This window comes from Danaus plexippus, unplaced genomic scaffold (genome assembly GCF_018135715.1).
Source record: "Danaus plexippus unplaced genomic scaffold, MEX_DaPlex mxdp_50, whole genome shotgun sequence".
Classification (NCBI taxonomy): Eukaryota; Metazoa; Arthropoda; class Insecta; order Lepidoptera; family Nymphalidae; genus Danaus; species Danaus plexippus.
The window spans coordinates 27,972-46,366 of record NW_026869870.1 but is presented as its reverse complement, the minus strand read 5'-3'; the positions used below and the strand labels follow the sequence as shown (position 1 = coordinate 46,366).

At 28.1% G+C, this 18,395-nt stretch overlaps 3 protein-coding genes across 3 annotated transcripts; all 3 read left to right on the top strand.

The window, feature by feature from the left end:
* Nucleotides 1-226: 226 nt before the first annotated feature.
* LOC133320714 (uncharacterized) lies at nt 227-649 on the top strand. The gene has a single exon (XM_061529312.1). The coding sequence runs from the start codon at nt 227-229 to the stop codon at nt 647-649; it is 423 nt and encodes a 140-aa protein (XP_061385296.1).
* Nucleotides 650-878: 229 nt separating this feature from the next.
* On the top strand, nt 879-1,486 carry LOC133320713 (zinc finger protein 593 homolog). Its single transcript, XM_061529311.1, has 4 exons — nt 879-957; nt 995-1,054; nt 1,265-1,383; nt 1,418-1,486. The coding sequence occupies exons 1-4, from the start codon at nt 879-881 to the stop codon at nt 1,484-1,486; spliced, it is 327 nt and encodes a 108-aa protein (XP_061385295.1).
* An 11,191-nt stretch (nt 1,487-12,677) lies between these two features.
* LOC133320712 (glideosome-associated protein 50-like) lies at nt 12,678-18,134 on the top strand. Its single transcript, XM_061529310.1, has 6 exons — nt 12,678-12,681; nt 13,057-13,215; nt 13,467-13,624; nt 13,805-14,056; nt 14,151-14,216; nt 17,958-18,134. Exons 1-6 carry the CDS (start codon nt 12,678-12,680, stop codon nt 18,132-18,134), a joined length of 816 nt encoding a protein of 271 aa, XP_061385294.1.
* Nucleotides 18,135-18,395: the final 261 nt, after the last annotated feature.

The following is an 18,395-nucleotide window of genomic DNA, read 5'->3' as shown; positions in this document are numbered from 1 at the left end:
TTTTCCAGATTTTTGGCAGTATATCTTCCCGCAAAAAAACGAGATATATCGACCAAATAGAGTGTTGATATATTGAAAATAGGCCATATGAAAGCAATTGGCAGTGTCTTTATATAATTTAGAAAAGCAGCATGCCCTGCTAAAGCATGTTTAAAAATAAATGTCTTGATATTAGTCAACATTTTTCTATAATCAGATTTAGTGTGCATGTGAACCGTCACACACAATGCGCAATATAACTACAGCTCAAATAATAGAAGCATTTCGTTTATTTGATCGCGACTTAGATGGTAGAGTTAGCGCTCGAGAAGTTTTATTGATTTTCCATAGTTTGGGAGCAGCGGTATCTGCGGCACAAATAGATCAGCATTTTGGGTTTCAAGGATTATTCACCTTAGATATGTTTTTAGAAAAAGCTACTGAGATACTTAAAGATTTGGATCCTGTTGAAGAATTAATTGAAGCTTTCAAAAGAGTTGATACCCAAGGAACTGGAAAAATTGCGTTAACTGAACTTAGGCAAGTTGTTTCTATTATTGGCGAGCTTTCTTTACAAAATGAATTAGAAGAATACTATCGATCATTAGACGTTAATAGTAACGGAGAAATTGATTACCATCAACTAGCAAACGAATTATTTGAAACATGATAATTATATATTATACAGTTTCGTTTAGATGTTTAATTTATATCGGTATATAAATAATTACAATGAACTATTTTATATTTGAAAGGTTTTTTTTTTAACCTTAAGCATATTTAGAGATCGTTTCTCTTATTTTTGATAAATTATTTAGTAAATTTATTTTCATAAATATGTACTACTTTGGATTGAATATTTTTGAAGTATAAGAATTATTGAAGGTTTACTGCAAATTATGACAAAAAAAATTAAACGTCATAATAAAAAAAAAACTTATAATAAAATAGGCTTAAGAATTAAAGAGTCGGATCAGTGTGAGTAAAAAAAGAAATTATTATATATTTTTGTCAGTATTTAATGATCTCAATAGCAAGTTCATTGCAGAAATAGACCCTGATTTACCCGGCAATGGTAGATTAATTTATATTATTATTAATCGTATTATATTTTATACTTTATTACGTTAGTGTAAATTTGATTTGTCTAGTCCAAATAATCAATAATTATTGTTACAGTCTCATTCAGAAAGTGTCATGCTTCTTAACAAGCATTACATTGTTTTCAGTAGTATTAATGCATTTAAACCATCATTATAATATTTAAAAACTTGATATATTTCAGGCCAATTTTATTGCATAGGTTGCCAGCAACATTTTCAAAATGATTCTTGTCGAGAAGTACACTATAAATCTAAAAAGCACAAAAGAAGATTAAAACTTTTACAAAACCCTTACAGAGTGGTATTGATTCTTTAATTTTATATAATCAAATTAGATTGATTCGGAGATAGCGGCGGAAATGACACATGAAAAATACCAGTCAAAAAAAATGATTATGGATTAAAAAAAAACATACTTAATTTGTAATATTAAATTTTTACAACCAAATTAATCTAAATAATTCATTCTGTATATAAAGTAAAACTCTGCTAATACTGATTTATGTAATTATCTATTTTTCATTAAATTCATGATAAAAATTTTTGTGTTTGTACTAAGCACGCGGTAAATTTTGAATAGTTTTGCACTACTGTTTTTATTGTATGGAACTCACGCCCTAACACAGAATCGCATTAAGAAAATTAATCTGAAAAATGACACTGCTTTTTTTTTTAAATCATTCCTCACCGCGATGCAAGATATGTTCTTAAACCGGAACTCAATCACAGAGCTAATATTAAATGAACCTCTGTGTTTAGCTAATAATATATTCTCTCATTTTGATATCTCATCTAAAGAAAACATTTCATCTCTTACATCGTCAATGAAAAACAAACAATCAATATACGAATTGGCACTTTCAGTATCAGCAAATTCTCAGCGTATCGCAGCATTAATTCCAACTAAATTATTTGGTAAATCAAAACAGGATAATGAAGAAAAAAATTTATTCGCGTGTAAAAATATTCTATCTTGCTCGTCTTCCAATTCGGACTTCAGCAAAATTCCAGTTTTAGATGAATTCAACTGCTTCAAAATCGCAGAAAAACAAGACAATAATTTAGTCAATGAAATTCCTAATTTAAACCCCACTCAATCACATACAAAGTCAACATGTGAACCACCTCTTGCTTGCGATAATGACACCACAGATAGAATATTAGTAGAATGCATCGAATCTGAACCATCAACTATACAATCAATAAACGCAATTTTCAAGCGGGATGCTGTTTTAGGAGAAGGAACTTATGGAACGGTATACAGAGCTGTCCATAGACAATCTGGAGAAGTTGTGGCACTCAAAAGGCTTCATTGGGACTCTCAGCAAGATGGTATACCGGCTACATCCATACGTGAAGTTATAATATTAAAGTAATGTATTATGAAGCAACATTGTAAATGTATATATTTTACATTTTTAGAGGGCTGTCACACCCCAACATTGTGAAATTAAAAAATATTCATTACGAATCTAAATTTTCCTCAAAATCAAATCCGAAAATTTACTTGGAATTTGAGTATCTGGAATTAGACTTACGAAAATACATGTAAGTTTGTTATTAATTTGTATCATTTTTCAAGGAAAACTTTCCCTAATAGACAAATTCCACTTCCTTCTATAAAATCTATCATGTACCAGCTTCTTCGAGGCATAGCATATTGTCATAATCGTCGAATCGTAAGTCAAATAGTTAGATTCCTAAAAACCATTTTACAGAAAAATTCTAAGTTTAATTATCATATGTATATATATTACAGATTCATAGAGATATTAAACCAAATAATATATTGATTTGCTGCCAACACAAAAAAAAACTTAAGCATACTCCAATTAAAAAGTCTCAGATGACTTTAAGACAAAAACCAAATCGTTACCCATTATCAGAAAATAATATTGTTCGTCAAAGTGAAACTTATGAAAACTCGTCTAATCATATACTCTCTTCAAAGTCTTGTGAAGAAAACATCAAATTTCATAATTCAGTGAAATGCGATTTATCTACAGACGATAATAATATTACTAGATCTAATCATAAAAGAAAATTTTCCGAAAGCGACAATATAATAATTAAAATAGCCGATTTTGGACTGGCAAGAGTTCTACCATTCCCGCCAAGAAACTTAACACATGAAGTTGTGACTTTATGGTATCGAGCTCCAGAAATTTTGTTAGGATTACTTAACTATACACCTGCTATAGATATTTGGGCGTCTGGATGTTTATTTGCAGAACTTTTATTTGGAAGAGCAATTTTTCCAGGAGACGTCGTAAGAGCTGTAATATTATTTATTTTTTATGAAGGAAGTCGATACACTATTCAAAATATTTCAACTTTTGGGTACACCAGATGACACTATATGGAAGGGTGTTTCAAAATTACCACATTATAAAGTAAATTTGCTCTTTTTCATATTGTTTATAGCAAGAATGGCCTAAATGGCAACGAAGACCTGATAGATATGATTTTTTTCGTGAAAACTTAGATGATGCAGCAAAAGATTTACTAGATAAGTAATACTAAAACCTAAAGATTACCATATTCTTCAGACTATTAGCGTATAATCCATCTTGTAGAATAACAGCTACTCAAGCGTTAAAACATGAATGGTTTGATTCTGTCAGAAAACTTAGAATTCATAATTATACTTAATGTAACAATTAATGTGATATAAACAATTAAAATTTAATTTTTTTTAAGCTCGGTCAAATTTTTAGGTTAATGTGGACGCCTTTATTATCTTTTTTTTTTATTTTTTTTTAATAGCAGTAGACAACAAGCTTAATGCAATATTAACAGTTTCATCAATATACATTGTGTTTAATTCAATGAATAGAAGAACGCCGGTGCAAGAATTCAAAATCCCAACTCAAAAGGACTTTGAACATTTTACAAGCACGATTAATTTTCCAAATCTTCAAAAGCCTGTTAAAGTTCAAAAACAACCATTTCTTTTACGAAAAAAAGGATTCATTTCTAATGAGTTCATTAAAAAAACCAACATTATTTCGGAACCAAAAAAGGTAACGTTATCTATTTGTGAATTTTACAAAATAGAATTTTAGTTGCAAAATACTAAATTCACTAAAAATCTGACTGAAAAATTGGAAAACTTTCTTAAAATGAGATCAATAACAAAAGCTCAACCATATATGAAATTTAGCGAGCTTGATAACATAGCAGGTATGAACATAAATAAAAGCGTTTCGGACAATGAGCTTACCTATCAAAAATCTTTTTCCGAACTGCAAGACAAACCTATGCAAATTAAGTCAGTTCAACATGTATCTTAAATTTCAACAGTGAAACACAGCAAATTTCTCTAATGAATACAGTATCTGATGATTATACAATTTTCAAGGTAAATTAAATAAAAGCTTCTATTTTGATGCATAAAAACATAACGCGTAAGTGTTCACAGTTTTTTAATATTTGTTATACATTACAAGAAATTCACATATCAAAGAAATAAATTATTTATGTATTTTAAAAATAATTGATGCCATTATATACTCTTTATGTTTGAAAAGGATAATATAAAGTTTTAAATATTCAGACATTATTTAAATAACTTTATGTATATTATTTACACAAAAAAAAAAAAAAATATTATTATAAATGTTATTACAAATTATTGACATATAATGAAGTATAAATAAAAAAATGATTTGTATTAGTGTCACTGGGTACATAAAATAGTATTAATTTATTTTTTATGCCAAAAATTATAGCATATGCAAAAAGGAATTGGATTGTATAAACTAATAAGCTGTTTTCCCACATCAATTGAGTACAGTTTATTGAGGGATGCTTTAAACACAATGTATCATTACACTTTTGCTTTGAATGAAGATGATCAAAATCAAGAAGAACCAATAAGTGCAAATTCAAATTTAAGCTTTTTAATGTATTCATTGAGAAAAGAACAAATATATTTAATGTTTGAAAATAAAAAATTACAGAAACAAGTAAATTAGGAGTAATTATTATAATAATAAATATTAGATATTACTGTTGCGGAAATTCACTGAAAAAAACCCTAAAAAATTTATGAATTCTATAAAAACCTACAAGGTTTAAATTAATAATTTTTACGATTAATCAGCATTACGTCAATCAACCGACAGAGCTCAAAAGTATATTATTTTGATTGTAATTTGAGACAGACTTGAAGTCATGTGACATGTACAGTGGAATCATTATTCTTAATTCATTAATTAAAAAAAAAATAGAGTACAGTTTCACATTGTAGGTCTTGTATTTTAGTTAATTGGTACTTTTAGATGGAAAGTACAAATTAAGTATCTTTATTTAGCTTTTCTATATTCTCGCAAGCCTCTTGTATTTTTATTTCTTTATATTTTAAGGTAAACTGATTTATCTATTGAATAACAATCAGAGATTGTTTATACAAAAAATTGTCTTCAAATTTTAATGATTTTCTATACGTTTCAAAAAAAGTTTCTAGAAAAGTAAAATTTTGTAACTTAACCTCTTCGGAAATACTTTTAAGCTTATACCCGCATTAAGTCAAAACTGCCACCCAGCCCCTAAACGTCCTGAAATCTTTTTGTTAATGAATCGCAAATAAAAAAAATAAAAATATAATTAAAATAGTAATTTACTATCATGCATATAATAAATTAAGTTTGAAATTCAATTCAAAAGTTTTTTCTATGCTTAAATCAATTTTCTAAAAATAAATTAAATACACATCGGTTACATGCAATTATAAGGTGCTAAAATCAGTCATGTTTCTTTTACCACTTAAATTTTGATTATATTTAAACAAGGTATCGTATATGCTTAGAAACCCTATACTTGTCATTAAAAGAGATAATTTTAACATCTCAAATTAAATATATGTTATATATATAACATTAATCAAATAGTTGCCCCATTGAAATTTATTTGACTAATGAATTTTGTGCATGAACGTCATGTATATAATATATAGAAGTAAAAATATTTTTTATTGATAATTTAATAAAAAACTTGTCTTAATAAACTATTAAGTTACTATGAAGCTTAAAGTGGTTATTTGCATGCTTGTTTTTTAATTTAGATTTCCATGACCAAATTTTCGGATAATTACGTAAATAGTGCCACAGCGTTATCGTTCCTGTTTGGTTATCATATAGCATTTTTCAATTCCACTGGAGCGTACTATGGCAAAGTTTTAGAAGAAATAGCTTTAACTCTATATAAATCAGAGATAGATGTCTCCTCATTAATTTCAAAACTAACATTTACCTTATTTGGTGGTGCATTTCTTGGATCATTGCTGTCTGGTGTAATAACATCACGGAAAAGCTTAAATTTCACCTATAAAATCACCGCTCTATGTTTCATATTTGGTGGAATATTAGAATGTATCCTTGTTAATATAATATTTGATGATCCCAGAAAACTTTTTCTTATTTATTTAAGTCGCTTTATTGTGGGTGTAGCCACAGGGTCGACAAGTGTAATAGTTCCAATGATTATAAATGAAATGTGCTTTCCAAAGTTAAGGGGTTCACGCGGAATGTAAGTTATTAATTTTATTGATTCAATTAATACACGCATATATTATTTTAACTTTTCTTTTTTTTTTAGAATTCATCAAATTAAAATTTGTTCGGGAATACTTGTGAGTACGTCTTATGCTCTTATACTATCTGTTTGTGAATCTCGCAATCTTTCCCCTATTTATTACAAGTAAGAAAAAATTAGATATTAAATAAAATTGTTTAAACATTTTTAAACCAGAAAATTATGTTAAAATACTGTAAACTATATTTAACTAAATATTTTTTAGATGTGGCTGGATATTGCAAAACACTATCTCAGTATTAATCGCTTTAATGGGATTGATTCAGTATATAATTCACGCCAAATATCATTCACCGTTTTATTATATGAGACTTAGAGATTGGGAGAGCGCAAGAGATGTTATAGAAAAAATGGCAGATTCTTCTGAAGAAGCTGATGAAATTTTCACAGATTTTTCGGAAGCTTTCAATATGAAATGCGCAATGTATTCGCAGAATATGAACATAGTACAAATTTTCACAAATTGGTTTCATCTAAAGTTATTTATACTTGCTTGTTTCCTAGCAATAAGTCAGCAGCTTTCGGGTATAAATGTAGTTGTATCTGCGTCTAGTCAATTGTTTTGTAAGCTATGTAACAAAAACATTGCGTTGTATATGGCAATGGCTATAGCTCTTGCTAATTTAATTATAACATTAATCGCTAAATGCTTTATGGATAAAATTGGACGCAAAACACTTTTACTGGTTGGCGTTACTGGAGAAACTATTGCTTTGATTCTTGCTGGTTTATCGTACACCTTTGTCGATAAAGCATCTTCAAGAACTTTATTTGCAGCTTTAACAATATATATTATTTGTTTTGGATTTTCTCATGGTCCAATTACATTTATATATATTGTTGAAATGCTTCCACAAGAATCCAGAAAAACGTCAAACAGTTACGCCTCTGGTTTAAACTGGGCAACAGCTGCACTTACTATAGCATTGTCAGGACATATGTCAAATCAGAATTTATTTTACCTATTCAGCACAGCTTGCTTCATAACAGTATTAGTTATTATTGCGTTTGTCAAAGAAACTAAAGGCTCTCTGGAAAGTCCGTATTTATGCGATACCGCTGAAGCTGATGAAATTATGTATAGCTCTATTGATATTGATTCACCAACTGGAAGAGACCAGACAATTAACAAGTTTAACTATTTATAATCTCTTAAAATACAACTTTCAATGCAGTCAAAAATAAACTTTTTTAGTCTAAAGTAACAGCAGTTATTTCAATTGATAATTTATCAGTTAAATTAAAATTTTTTTATTATGTAGTAAATACAGAACATCTGCAATTTCGTCATTTGATATCGATAATGAAACGTTATCCCTAATGCATTTAGGAAGCAGTTTTTTTTTTGTTTTGTTGTAATGTCTCTAAATATTCTTCTAATAGCTGCTCTAATATTGCTTGATTAGAAACTTTTTTAAGAGAGTATAGTCCCTTTATGATGTGATACTGGGGTAAATTTACTGTTATTGTAATTGAATTTGTGTTAGTTTGTTTGTTGGAAAATATAGGTATGGCGAGCTCTACATGTATTAATACGCTTTCGCACAAAAATTCAATAGTTCTGTTAGAGAACTGTTTCTCATAAGATTTAACTGAGTCGCTGAATATGTTTTCAAGTTTGTTGCAATCTTTTAAATAAGGATGTGTCATGGAAATTCGTTGGAAAGAATAAATTTTTCGGTATTGACTTATGTCACATAAATTTGATCGAATTTCATTATCTGACATTAAAACCGATTTTGGCCACATTTGCATAGACAATATTGCTGATTGTAACTGTGTTGGACAATTACTCAAATTAATTAAACGATTTTTTAAAATTTTATTGGAATCATTAGATGTAAAGCTATTTTCATCACCTATTATGTTCTTCGACAATAGGTAATGGATATCTACCAAGCTTAAGATATAAGACTTTACTAGATCTATAGATATATATAATTGAGATTTTAATACATCATTAATAAGACCGCCCATTTGGTCAAGAATGTTTACAATACTATTTGCTTCATTGCAACAGTCAATAGTATCATAATTTTCATTTGTTTTCATGTTGCTTTCTTCGGCGACAACATCAGAGTTTATCACGAAATTATTTATTGTGGCTACCGAATCATTCGAATCTCCAGAACCTAAAAATTCTTCACTGTTTGAACTTGATTTCTGTTCCTTGAATATGCTAATATTTTTTGGAATGGTAACGTCATTTGAAAAACTTGAAAAAACATTTAAATTAGGCATCGAGTACTTAGCCGTATTTAAAATACTCTCTCGTGATTTTAAAATTTCAATTAAAGAGACCCCGCACGAACTTAATTCAAATACAGTGTAACCCATTATTTTTAAAGAAGTTGAAGTGGGTATACTCAAACAAAACGGATAAGGCTGACATAGCCACAATTTCAGATATACTAAAAATATGATATGATTCGCTAAATTTTGTTCAATTAATTCATCATTGAATGGCCGTATTAAATTGAGCATTCTTAAAGAAAATGCCTTTTTTAATAATCTATAGAATGACACAATAGATTTACATTTTCGTTGAATCCATGTTTCTATTAATTCGTTGCAATTGTCACAAGTTTTTGCAAGGACATTATCGCTACTATCAGAGAAAGTATTTGAACGCTTACAAATTTCACTTGCATACCAATCTTCATGGTTTAAAGCTTGAAGAAAAAGATAACAATCTGAATTAAACTTATCAACCACTTTGAAAAAAGACAATTTGTCTGGAAAGCATTCATTTATGTTGGGTGTGTTAAATTGATTGAATATATTTTGCTTACACAAATCTTGTGCACATGGTAAGCAAAATTGTAACACATTTAAATCGATTGTATTTCCCCAAAATGATTTTTTATTTATATCGTAGTTAAAAGATTCTAGCTTCAATATCGCTGTATTAATCAAATCATATCGAGTATTAGATGCTTCAAGATTAAATGATGCAGAAACCCAACTGCTCAAAACCAAAGATACAATATCAAGTGAAATTCGCTCTACAATTATTATTGAAAGATTTTTTCAATACCTTTTTTTATCTCATTTATAGTGTTGGAAGGTATAGAAAAAAATACATTAAATACATCGCTTAAAGAATTTGTTCGAAATAATTTGCTTTGAAATTCCTCGGAGTCTTTTTTTGAGCCTTTACAACATTAAAAAAAAATAAGCTATTATCTTGACAAAAATTTAATATTGACTATTTACTTAATCATTAAAACTTTCAACTATGCAACTTATTTACCGAAAGATTCTGAAACGCTTGAATTCTTTTTTGACAACATCTTTTTTTTTAGAAAATTTACGGCAGGACTTGAAGTTGCTAGATAAACTTCAGTCTGTTGACACAATAATTTTCCAAACACTCACCAAAAATTTGAATACAAAAATATTAATTTTTGAAAGAACCCCTTTCAATTGACGCAGCCAAATTTTAGGCAGCCTATCAAGTATGGCGTGAACTTCTTGATCATAATCCCTAAAATAAAATATCTAGTCTACATAATACATACAATGGCTTTACAACAAATTGATGTATTGTATCAATAAAATTGAGGTTATTACTAGATGATTTATTTTCTGATACTTGATAGTAACCATTATTCAAAATGCTTGTTAATTGAATTATAAAACAATGCCATATAAACATAAAATCTAGTTGTTTGAAGCTTTTAATTTTTTTATTTCCTTGATTAATAAAATAATCTAATAATGAACCAGATTTATCATTTAAAAGAATAGATTCTATAATATTTGACGTCCCACATGTTTTATAAATTCCAGAATATGATGAGTCTGTATCTTCTATCAAACACATAAACTGTATAAAGCGTTCAAGCAAAAAGATAAATTCAATAACATTAGGAAAATAATCTTCCCATCGTGACTCGGTTGAAATCCAATTATAATTACCAATATCAAAATTAGCGTTAATAATTTTTTTAGCAATTTGTATATCCATCAATCGGCTGAACTGTTCATACATCGTCAATTTGGATATATTTGATAAAAGCGATTTTGCAGTTGTAAAAGAATCAAATAAATTCTTACAAACAATTTTTTGTATATGTTTCATGACTTGTGCTAACTTTTGGCAGTTATTTTTGTGAATCACCAACATTCGAATATCGTTTTTAAGTAATGTGATTCTTGTTTCAAAATTGAGATATTTATCAATATTAATAGACATTGGCTGCTCCAGCCCGTAATTAACTTTTTTGCTTGAATTAATTAAAATAGTACTAATGGATTCCATACAATTATAAATACAGATAGTTAGCGTCGAAAGTATTACATTTAATGATAATATAGGAATATTTATGTAAAGATTTTTATCCATATTTTGAAATCCATTGATTATAGCTTTAAACCACTTAAACTTTCTATAATTTTGAAGTTGAAATCGCTCAAATTGATTTGCGTTAGTGTAAATCAGGCTGAAATTTGATATATTCTTATAAATTTCGCAATTTAACTTATCGTTTATGATACCGAATAATCCTATACAAACCAAAAGATTTTCGGCATCAGCTTCGTTTACAGTACTTTTTTTTTTTACCTTCAAAAAATATATTTAATTGGAGATTACTGTATATGAATAGTGTCGATTAAAGAAAGTCCATAAATTGTAATAAAATGACAAGTTTGATGTAATCTTGTGATTTCTGCATAAAATTATCTTATAATGATTTTACTTCAAATCGTTTTTGCCCAAATTCGAAAGAAATTGTTTGAAGACATCTGAAACAATTTTTTTTAAAGCACTAATACCGTGTATTATATTAATATGAAACTCATAGTTGTTGCGTTTCCTATAGGGACTTTTGTTGATTATAAATTTTTTTTGAAGCAATGTAATTTTCAGCTGTCGTATAAACATAGATGATCTAATAAAATATATTATAAAAGATTCATATTACATGAAAAACTGAGATTCAGATGAACCAGAGTATATCAAAACTGCGTTTTCATAAAGCGTTTTATACATTTGGGATAATAAAACAGTGATAACTTGTTTATTAAAATCTAAATATATATATATATACACATTATATTTTTATTTAATACTTGCAGCTATTGATATTGGAACTAATTGATTTGATGCTGAATTTTGAATATATAAATCTTATTTTCATACTCAATTCAGGATATGGTTTATCCTCAATCATCATCCATTGCAAGTCTTCATCAAGTTGCTTGATTTGTGAGTTTTGACAGACTAAGTTGATAGATTCGTTTATATAGTTAATAAAATGTAATTTGCACAATACGCTCACTAATTCACAATACTTATAGTTGTATAGGCTTGAAATGTTATCAACATATGTGCAATAATTGTACAAAATCCAACCGTAAGACGCAACGTAGTACCACGTGCACTGTTTATCTAAAAATACTATACTTTGATTTTCAATTGATGGGAATATAAGATGTTCATGAATCTGTTTTAGATTGGACAAAATATCATCTCTGCATTCATACATTATATCAAAATTACTTTTTAAATTTTCATATAAAATCAGAAATACGTTATCTAAATTGGATTTTAAAAGAGAATTGAAGAGATCTGCATAGGTTTCAAAACTATTTGGTGCAAAGATATGTTGACTTTTGTATTCCATTGCACTTATTAAATTATTTAAAAATCTAATTTATCGGTCGAATTTATATTTTTTATAAAATAGGGTTATTTAATTTAAATGAGAATTCGTTTTTTAACTTTTTCTACGTTCGATTGAACTAAATTTGGATTAATGAAAATAAATATGTGTGAATAAAATAAGTTAACGCTGCTGACGAAACAGAGTAGATGGAATGTAATACTAGAGTTTAAGTTACACAAAATGTGTATCAAAATTTGCGAAATACCTAAAATATTGTTAAATTAAATTTGAGGAAATACGGAACATTAAAAATTCTTTCGAAAAGGTAATATTATAATATATACTAAGTTACTCATTTTTATGAAACATTTGAAGCAATTATTCTAATATGGGTATTATTGCAATCATCACTTAATTAGTGCATTTTTGACGTGCTTTTTTGTGGGCTGCCACATATAAGTTTTATATATATAAATTATTTAATCATAATAATTAAATGAAGTATTTCAGCTTCTATGCATCTATTTTATCACTAGCAAATTGCCAATTACATTTTGCTAGTTTAGGAAGCTGGGGTACTGGTACTTCAGCACAATACTCAGTTGCAAACGTTTTGAAGTCGACGGCAAAAGCTAACAAAATATCTTTCATTGTTTCACCTGGCAGTAATTTTATAGATGGAGTTGAATCTTTAAATAGCTCTGAGTGGAAAACACATTTCGAAAATCCATATAAAGGGCCAGAATTAAATCTTCCTTTTTTTACAGTCTTGGGTCAAAGTGATTGGTCAGGAAATTATACAGCTCAAATACTACGTACCAACTCAACTTATGATAGAGGAACAGAAGAAAATTTTGTAGTTGCCCCACAATGGACCATTCCCAACTTTTGGTATCACTACACTCAGCACTTTACTGATTCTTCGGGTAATTCATATCAGCTAATTAATTAATATAGTTTTTCGAATATATGAACTTATATACTCTTAAAATTAGTTTGTGATAATGAATATCGTAGTCGATTTTTATTTTCTATATTTAGGATTATGTATAAATTATACTAAAATAATAATTGAAATCATTTTCTCTTTAGATTATTTATGATTTTATCATTATTGTGTTTGCATGAATTATAAATAATTAGTTTTGTATTATCCATGTATTTTTTTTTATTATAGAAGCAAGTACCGCGTACACAGCAACAGATTCTTCCGTTGGGTTTGTTTTTGTTGATACATATATATTATCTGATTCGTTCCCCCATACAAACATCACTAAATTGCACTGGGATGCAACAAAAAACACTATTGCAGCTGCAGTACAAATATACGATTGGGTAATTGTCGTCGGAGATAAATCAATTATGTCTACCGCAAGTGTAAAAGGAGACACATATTTATCAGATACATTAAGACAGCTTTTAAAATTTTACAAAGTAGATGCTTACATATCAGGAAGTGATAATGAATTAGGAGTTATAGAAGTAAACTTATAGAAAAAAACAACCTGTATTTAGGACGGTTCCCTTGTACATATAACATGTGGCTCTGGATCGGGAAGCAGTTTATTTGGCAGAATGAATACAGATGATTTCGTTGTTCACATGAATCGTGCTGGATTTTGTCACCATACACTTACCCAGAAAAAATTCACAACTGAGTTTGTGGATGGATATACGGGCTCAGTTATGGAAACATATTCTAAATCTAGAAATGTTCGAGAAAGAACTTTATTGAAAAGGTTCAATGTTTTTCAAACATTACCAGAGGTGAGTTAATATGAAATTGTTTGAGTAGTTATTATTCTATATTTTTATAAAGTTATAATGGAAAGAAAATAAATATTCTTATTTCAATTATCAGATTTCTTTCGTTGAGGTGCCTCCATGGAAGCCAGATTCTCCAATGGAAAATGACTTATTTATACGAGTATGTGGATCATTGGGTTTAATTGCATTAACTTATATGATTTCTCTATTTATCGCATCATTCGTAAATCATTTAACCAAAAATGATAAAAAAAATTTGGACCGTGAAGCTTATTAGAAATTTTAAATATTATTTTCACGGAAAAGCCTAGGAAATACAATTTTTTTCAAATAGTTGAGTTGTGTAATTTATATTTGATATTTTAAATTTATAAGAATTTAAATTTGTGCAACTAAGTGATATTTAACATGTGTTATTGGTCCAACTTTAAGACTTACTTTTGTATAAAATCTACATAATCGATTAATAACGAATTCTTCATATGCCTGCATGAACTTGCAAGGTTTAATATGATTTCCAGTTCTTCTTCATTCAAATTTTCGTGTTCCGGAGTTTCGAGAAGTTTTTGTAGTACAGAGAAACTTATATAACCTAAAAAATGGTTGATTATTACACATATTAACCTGTTAATTTGGGATCATATAAGCTCATGCCATCTATCAGTATTAGCGATGCTGGAGGATTTTTGTAATTTTTCTGTAAAAACTTTAAAAACCCTTCAAAATCCATGACTGTAAGCTAGATCTTCTTTTATATGAACTACCTTCAAAAGTTTTGGTTTCTTCTACAGAACATTACATTATAGTGAACAAAAGTTACTGTTAAATCGCTAATATCATTTTTATTTACTTTGATTTAAATTAAAATACTTTCTATTTACTTATAAGACAAGAAAAATTATACAGACAAATTGTATGAAGTTGTGTTTATGTTAAGCCTATTATATATCATTACCTTCTTCTTCTTTTGTCGAAGATTCCACCTTGACTGTTTTGGTTTTAAAAGAACCTTTCTTTTTTGAAGTTTCAAAAAATAATACCTTTCAGTATAAACTCCAAATCTTTATTGCTAATAATTTGGCCTGAGAAAAAAATGCATTTTAATAGTTATTTGATGAAACTTTCAAAATACCTAAAGATCGATACAGTATTATGACTTGCTCGCGAGTAAGCAGATTATCATGATCATCGTCAAGTAAATCGAAATTTGAACTGTTTGCGACCAAAATAAAATGTCGTAGTTTGACATTGAACAAAAACATTCATTATCAAAAATAAAACTTGTGTATTCTATCATGTCATACCGAATTAGTTGTAAATTTTCTTGAATTAAAGAATTAACACTCATTAATTGAATACAATACAAATATCTTGAAATTTAACGTCTTTTTGAATCAATGAATAGAATTTAAAGCGTGAATAGAAACTAATGATTTAATGAATGCTAATAAAAAATTTAAAAAAAAAATGCTCAGCATAAAAAAAAGTGATAAATCATTCTCTCATTTAATAATTTAAAAAGATTTTGGTATAGCAAAATAAATGATTTTTTTGGGATTTTTTTTTTTTTTAAATATTAAAACAAATTTTATCGGAGTTGATTATAAAAGGAATTTGTTTCTGAAATTATTTAGATATATAACTATATATATCCTGAATAAACTGATTTATAAAAAACAATTGAGTTTGTTATATTTTAAGAGCATTGGGATTATTTTTATTCATCTCTTTCATAGCACTTTGTAATCCAAGTGCAATAAACACAACAAATATGCAAATCCATTGTGTCAGGTTGACTTTATGGTTGAATGCAACAACGCTAACTAAAACGCTAAAGCATTTTCTTGTAGTTGTGATCAGTGTTAGTTGTAAAGAACCTTTTGCTGTAAGGGCCCAAAATATAAATGTTTGACCAAGAGAGTGGGTCAAAGATGCAGCTAGAAGGTAAAACGCAACTATTGGATGCTTCACTAAGAAGGCGGTTGACATATGTGGGCTTTCAAATATGAGGCAGACGATAAAAACAAGTAAAACAGCAAAACCATTTACTAGAAACATGACATGAATCGAAGATAATTTATGCTGTTGATTCATTCTATCTTGACGAGGACCAGTTATTGAATCACACAGTAAAGATATACATAGTAAAATTATTCCAATAGGCGTTGTATTTTTAGATGAACTGTGTGAGTTTTGCAAATTAAATATAACCAAAGAAATAGTAACTAAAATAACGGTAAGGTAATCAAATATGTAAAATTTTTTTTTGAAAAATAAGCGACATCCTAGAATAACGGGAACTGTTTTTGCTGATTTCAATAATACTTGTGTGGGATAGTTCACGTGATTTAAAGCTACGCTAGTTGAAATTATAGATAAAGAGTAAGTAAATGCTATATAATATATTTCCCTCAATATACTGTAATTTAGCCCAGAAACATATATTTTGAAAAAATGATTCGAATCTTCAATTTCTGTGGAATCTGATTTCGATATAACACTTGTTTCTTTATCAAGTTGATCACTTTCGTCCGTTTTTATAGATGCTTTACGTTTTTTGTTAAATATATTAAAATTTTCAAATTTTACATTTCTATGCCGGAAATAAAGTATAATCCATGCAGTAAATGTATTTGAGCTTAGCAAAGTAAGAGTGAAAAATACGGGATAATAAAAAACATCGTCTCCAGACTTAAATTTATACAAATGTTCTTGGTAATATCCGAACGGTATAAAGAAAATATAAATACCGAATATTATAATGATCGTTTCCCATGATGGAATCAAACTAGTTAAAATATTTGAAGGCTTCACTTTTTTTTCAGTAGTAATTGTTCCATTTTCTTCTAGCAAAAGCTTAACTGAACTTGAACGTCTTTGACGATCATTGTTTGACAACATTTTGGATTACACAAGGTTAACTTTAATGTTCAGGTTCAGATGCCTAGTTAAATCGACCAAATACTTATTCTCAACTTCCGACTTCAAGCAATAAAACAGAAGCGTATTTTTATTTTAGTTAATTACTATTGAGGAATAAACCTTTTTTGGGCTGAAATTACTATAAATTAAAAAAAAACGTTCAAACTCTCAGTTTGGGAAATACCGAACAACGTTTTTAAAATTCTTAGATACAGTTTTACTCTCATTGTAATTTTTCATTTTCAAATACGCACTTTCAATATAGTTCAAAAAATTGAGTTTTATGTTACTTGTTTTTTTATATATTTGAATATAAACGAAAAATTACTTTATTTGTTGCCTATTTACAGAACAATATGCATGATGTTTTTGTTTCGTTGTTATACCATTTCAAAAACTTGCTATTTTTGAAAAAAAAATTATTTATAATAATTAAATTAGGTTTTTAAGTTTGTATGTAGTATAAATATATATGCAGAATCTGGTTGAATAGTATTATTTATACTTTTTTTTTTTTTTTTTTTTTACTTTTATTTAATGCGCAAATGTTAGTTGATTTGAGTTATTTATCTGAAAAAAAGACAAAGACATTATGTAAATTAATGAGCTTGAGTGACCCTCAGCTTTTACTTCATATGCTTGAAGGTGTGATTAAATAAATTTATCTGCACACTAGTACTTCGAAGTGAATTTTGTGAACAAATCCTGTCTGAAAAGGACTTCGATTCAGTAGAAAATTTCAATAATTATATCAGTTTGCTTGCAATCAATCAAATTATTGATAATAAAAACAGCGTTCTGAAACTCTCAAAACCTGTAAATATTGATTAAACAAAGAAAAAAAAGTTGATAGAGTCCACTATTGCCCCATCTAGAACGAAGCAATAGTCGAAAACTGTTTTTAATTCCTGAGTTAAAATGTCTTTTAGAGTATAAACTTAGCAACCAGGTATTTCATTGTACAGTTTCAAATTTATAGATTGAAAAGTATTCAATAGTAGATAAAGAGCTAAATGATGATGACCGAAAAATGTTAGCAGATTCTTTAAGATGTGAAATTGAATATAAGTTACGGAGCATTTTTCAGAAATACGAAACAGAAACAGAAAACACAGCTATAGCTGTTACGTGCACTTATGGTATTACAGCATATTGATTTTTAAGTAAAGTAGACGAAGACCTTACCAAAAAATACAAAATTATTTTTATCTCAGAAGAGCTGAAAATAAATAGTTATAGAATTGGTTCTTGGATATCAGAATGGTTTATAAATATTCCTAATCAATATACGGAAAGTTTCAAAACAGACTTACAGGTAATTTTCTTCATAAGCTGGTAAAATAATGTTTCAAATTGAAGGGATCCATAAACGTAACATTACATTACAATGAGGACGGAAATTCTATGGCTCGATTTA

Bases quoted from the DNA above. Each gene is read 5' to 3' on its own strand.
- LOC133320714 (XM_061529312.1), top strand. From the start codon at position 227: ATGCGCAATATAACTACAGCTCAAATAATAGAAGCATTTCGTTTATTT.
- LOC133320713 (XM_061529311.1), top strand. From the start codon at position 879: ATGACAAAAAAAATTAAACGTCATAATAAAAAAAAAACTTATAATAAA. The intron at 1,055-1,264 runs GTAGATTAATTT...GATATATTTCAG, and splicing joins CCCTGATTTACCCGGCAATG to GCCAATTTTATTGCATAGGT. The intron at 1,384-1,417 runs GTATTGATTCTT...TAATCAAATTAG, and splicing joins TACAAAACCCTTACAGAGTG to ATTGATTCGGAGATAGCGGC.
- LOC133320712 (XM_061529310.1), top strand. The intron at 13,216-13,466 runs GTAATTCATATC...TTTTTATTATAG, and splicing joins GCACTTTACTGATTCTTCGG to AAGCAAGTACCGCGTACACA. The intron at 13,625-13,804 runs GTAATTGTCGTC...ACCTGTATTTAG, and splicing joins CAGTACAAATATACGATTGG to GACGGTTCCCTTGTACATAT.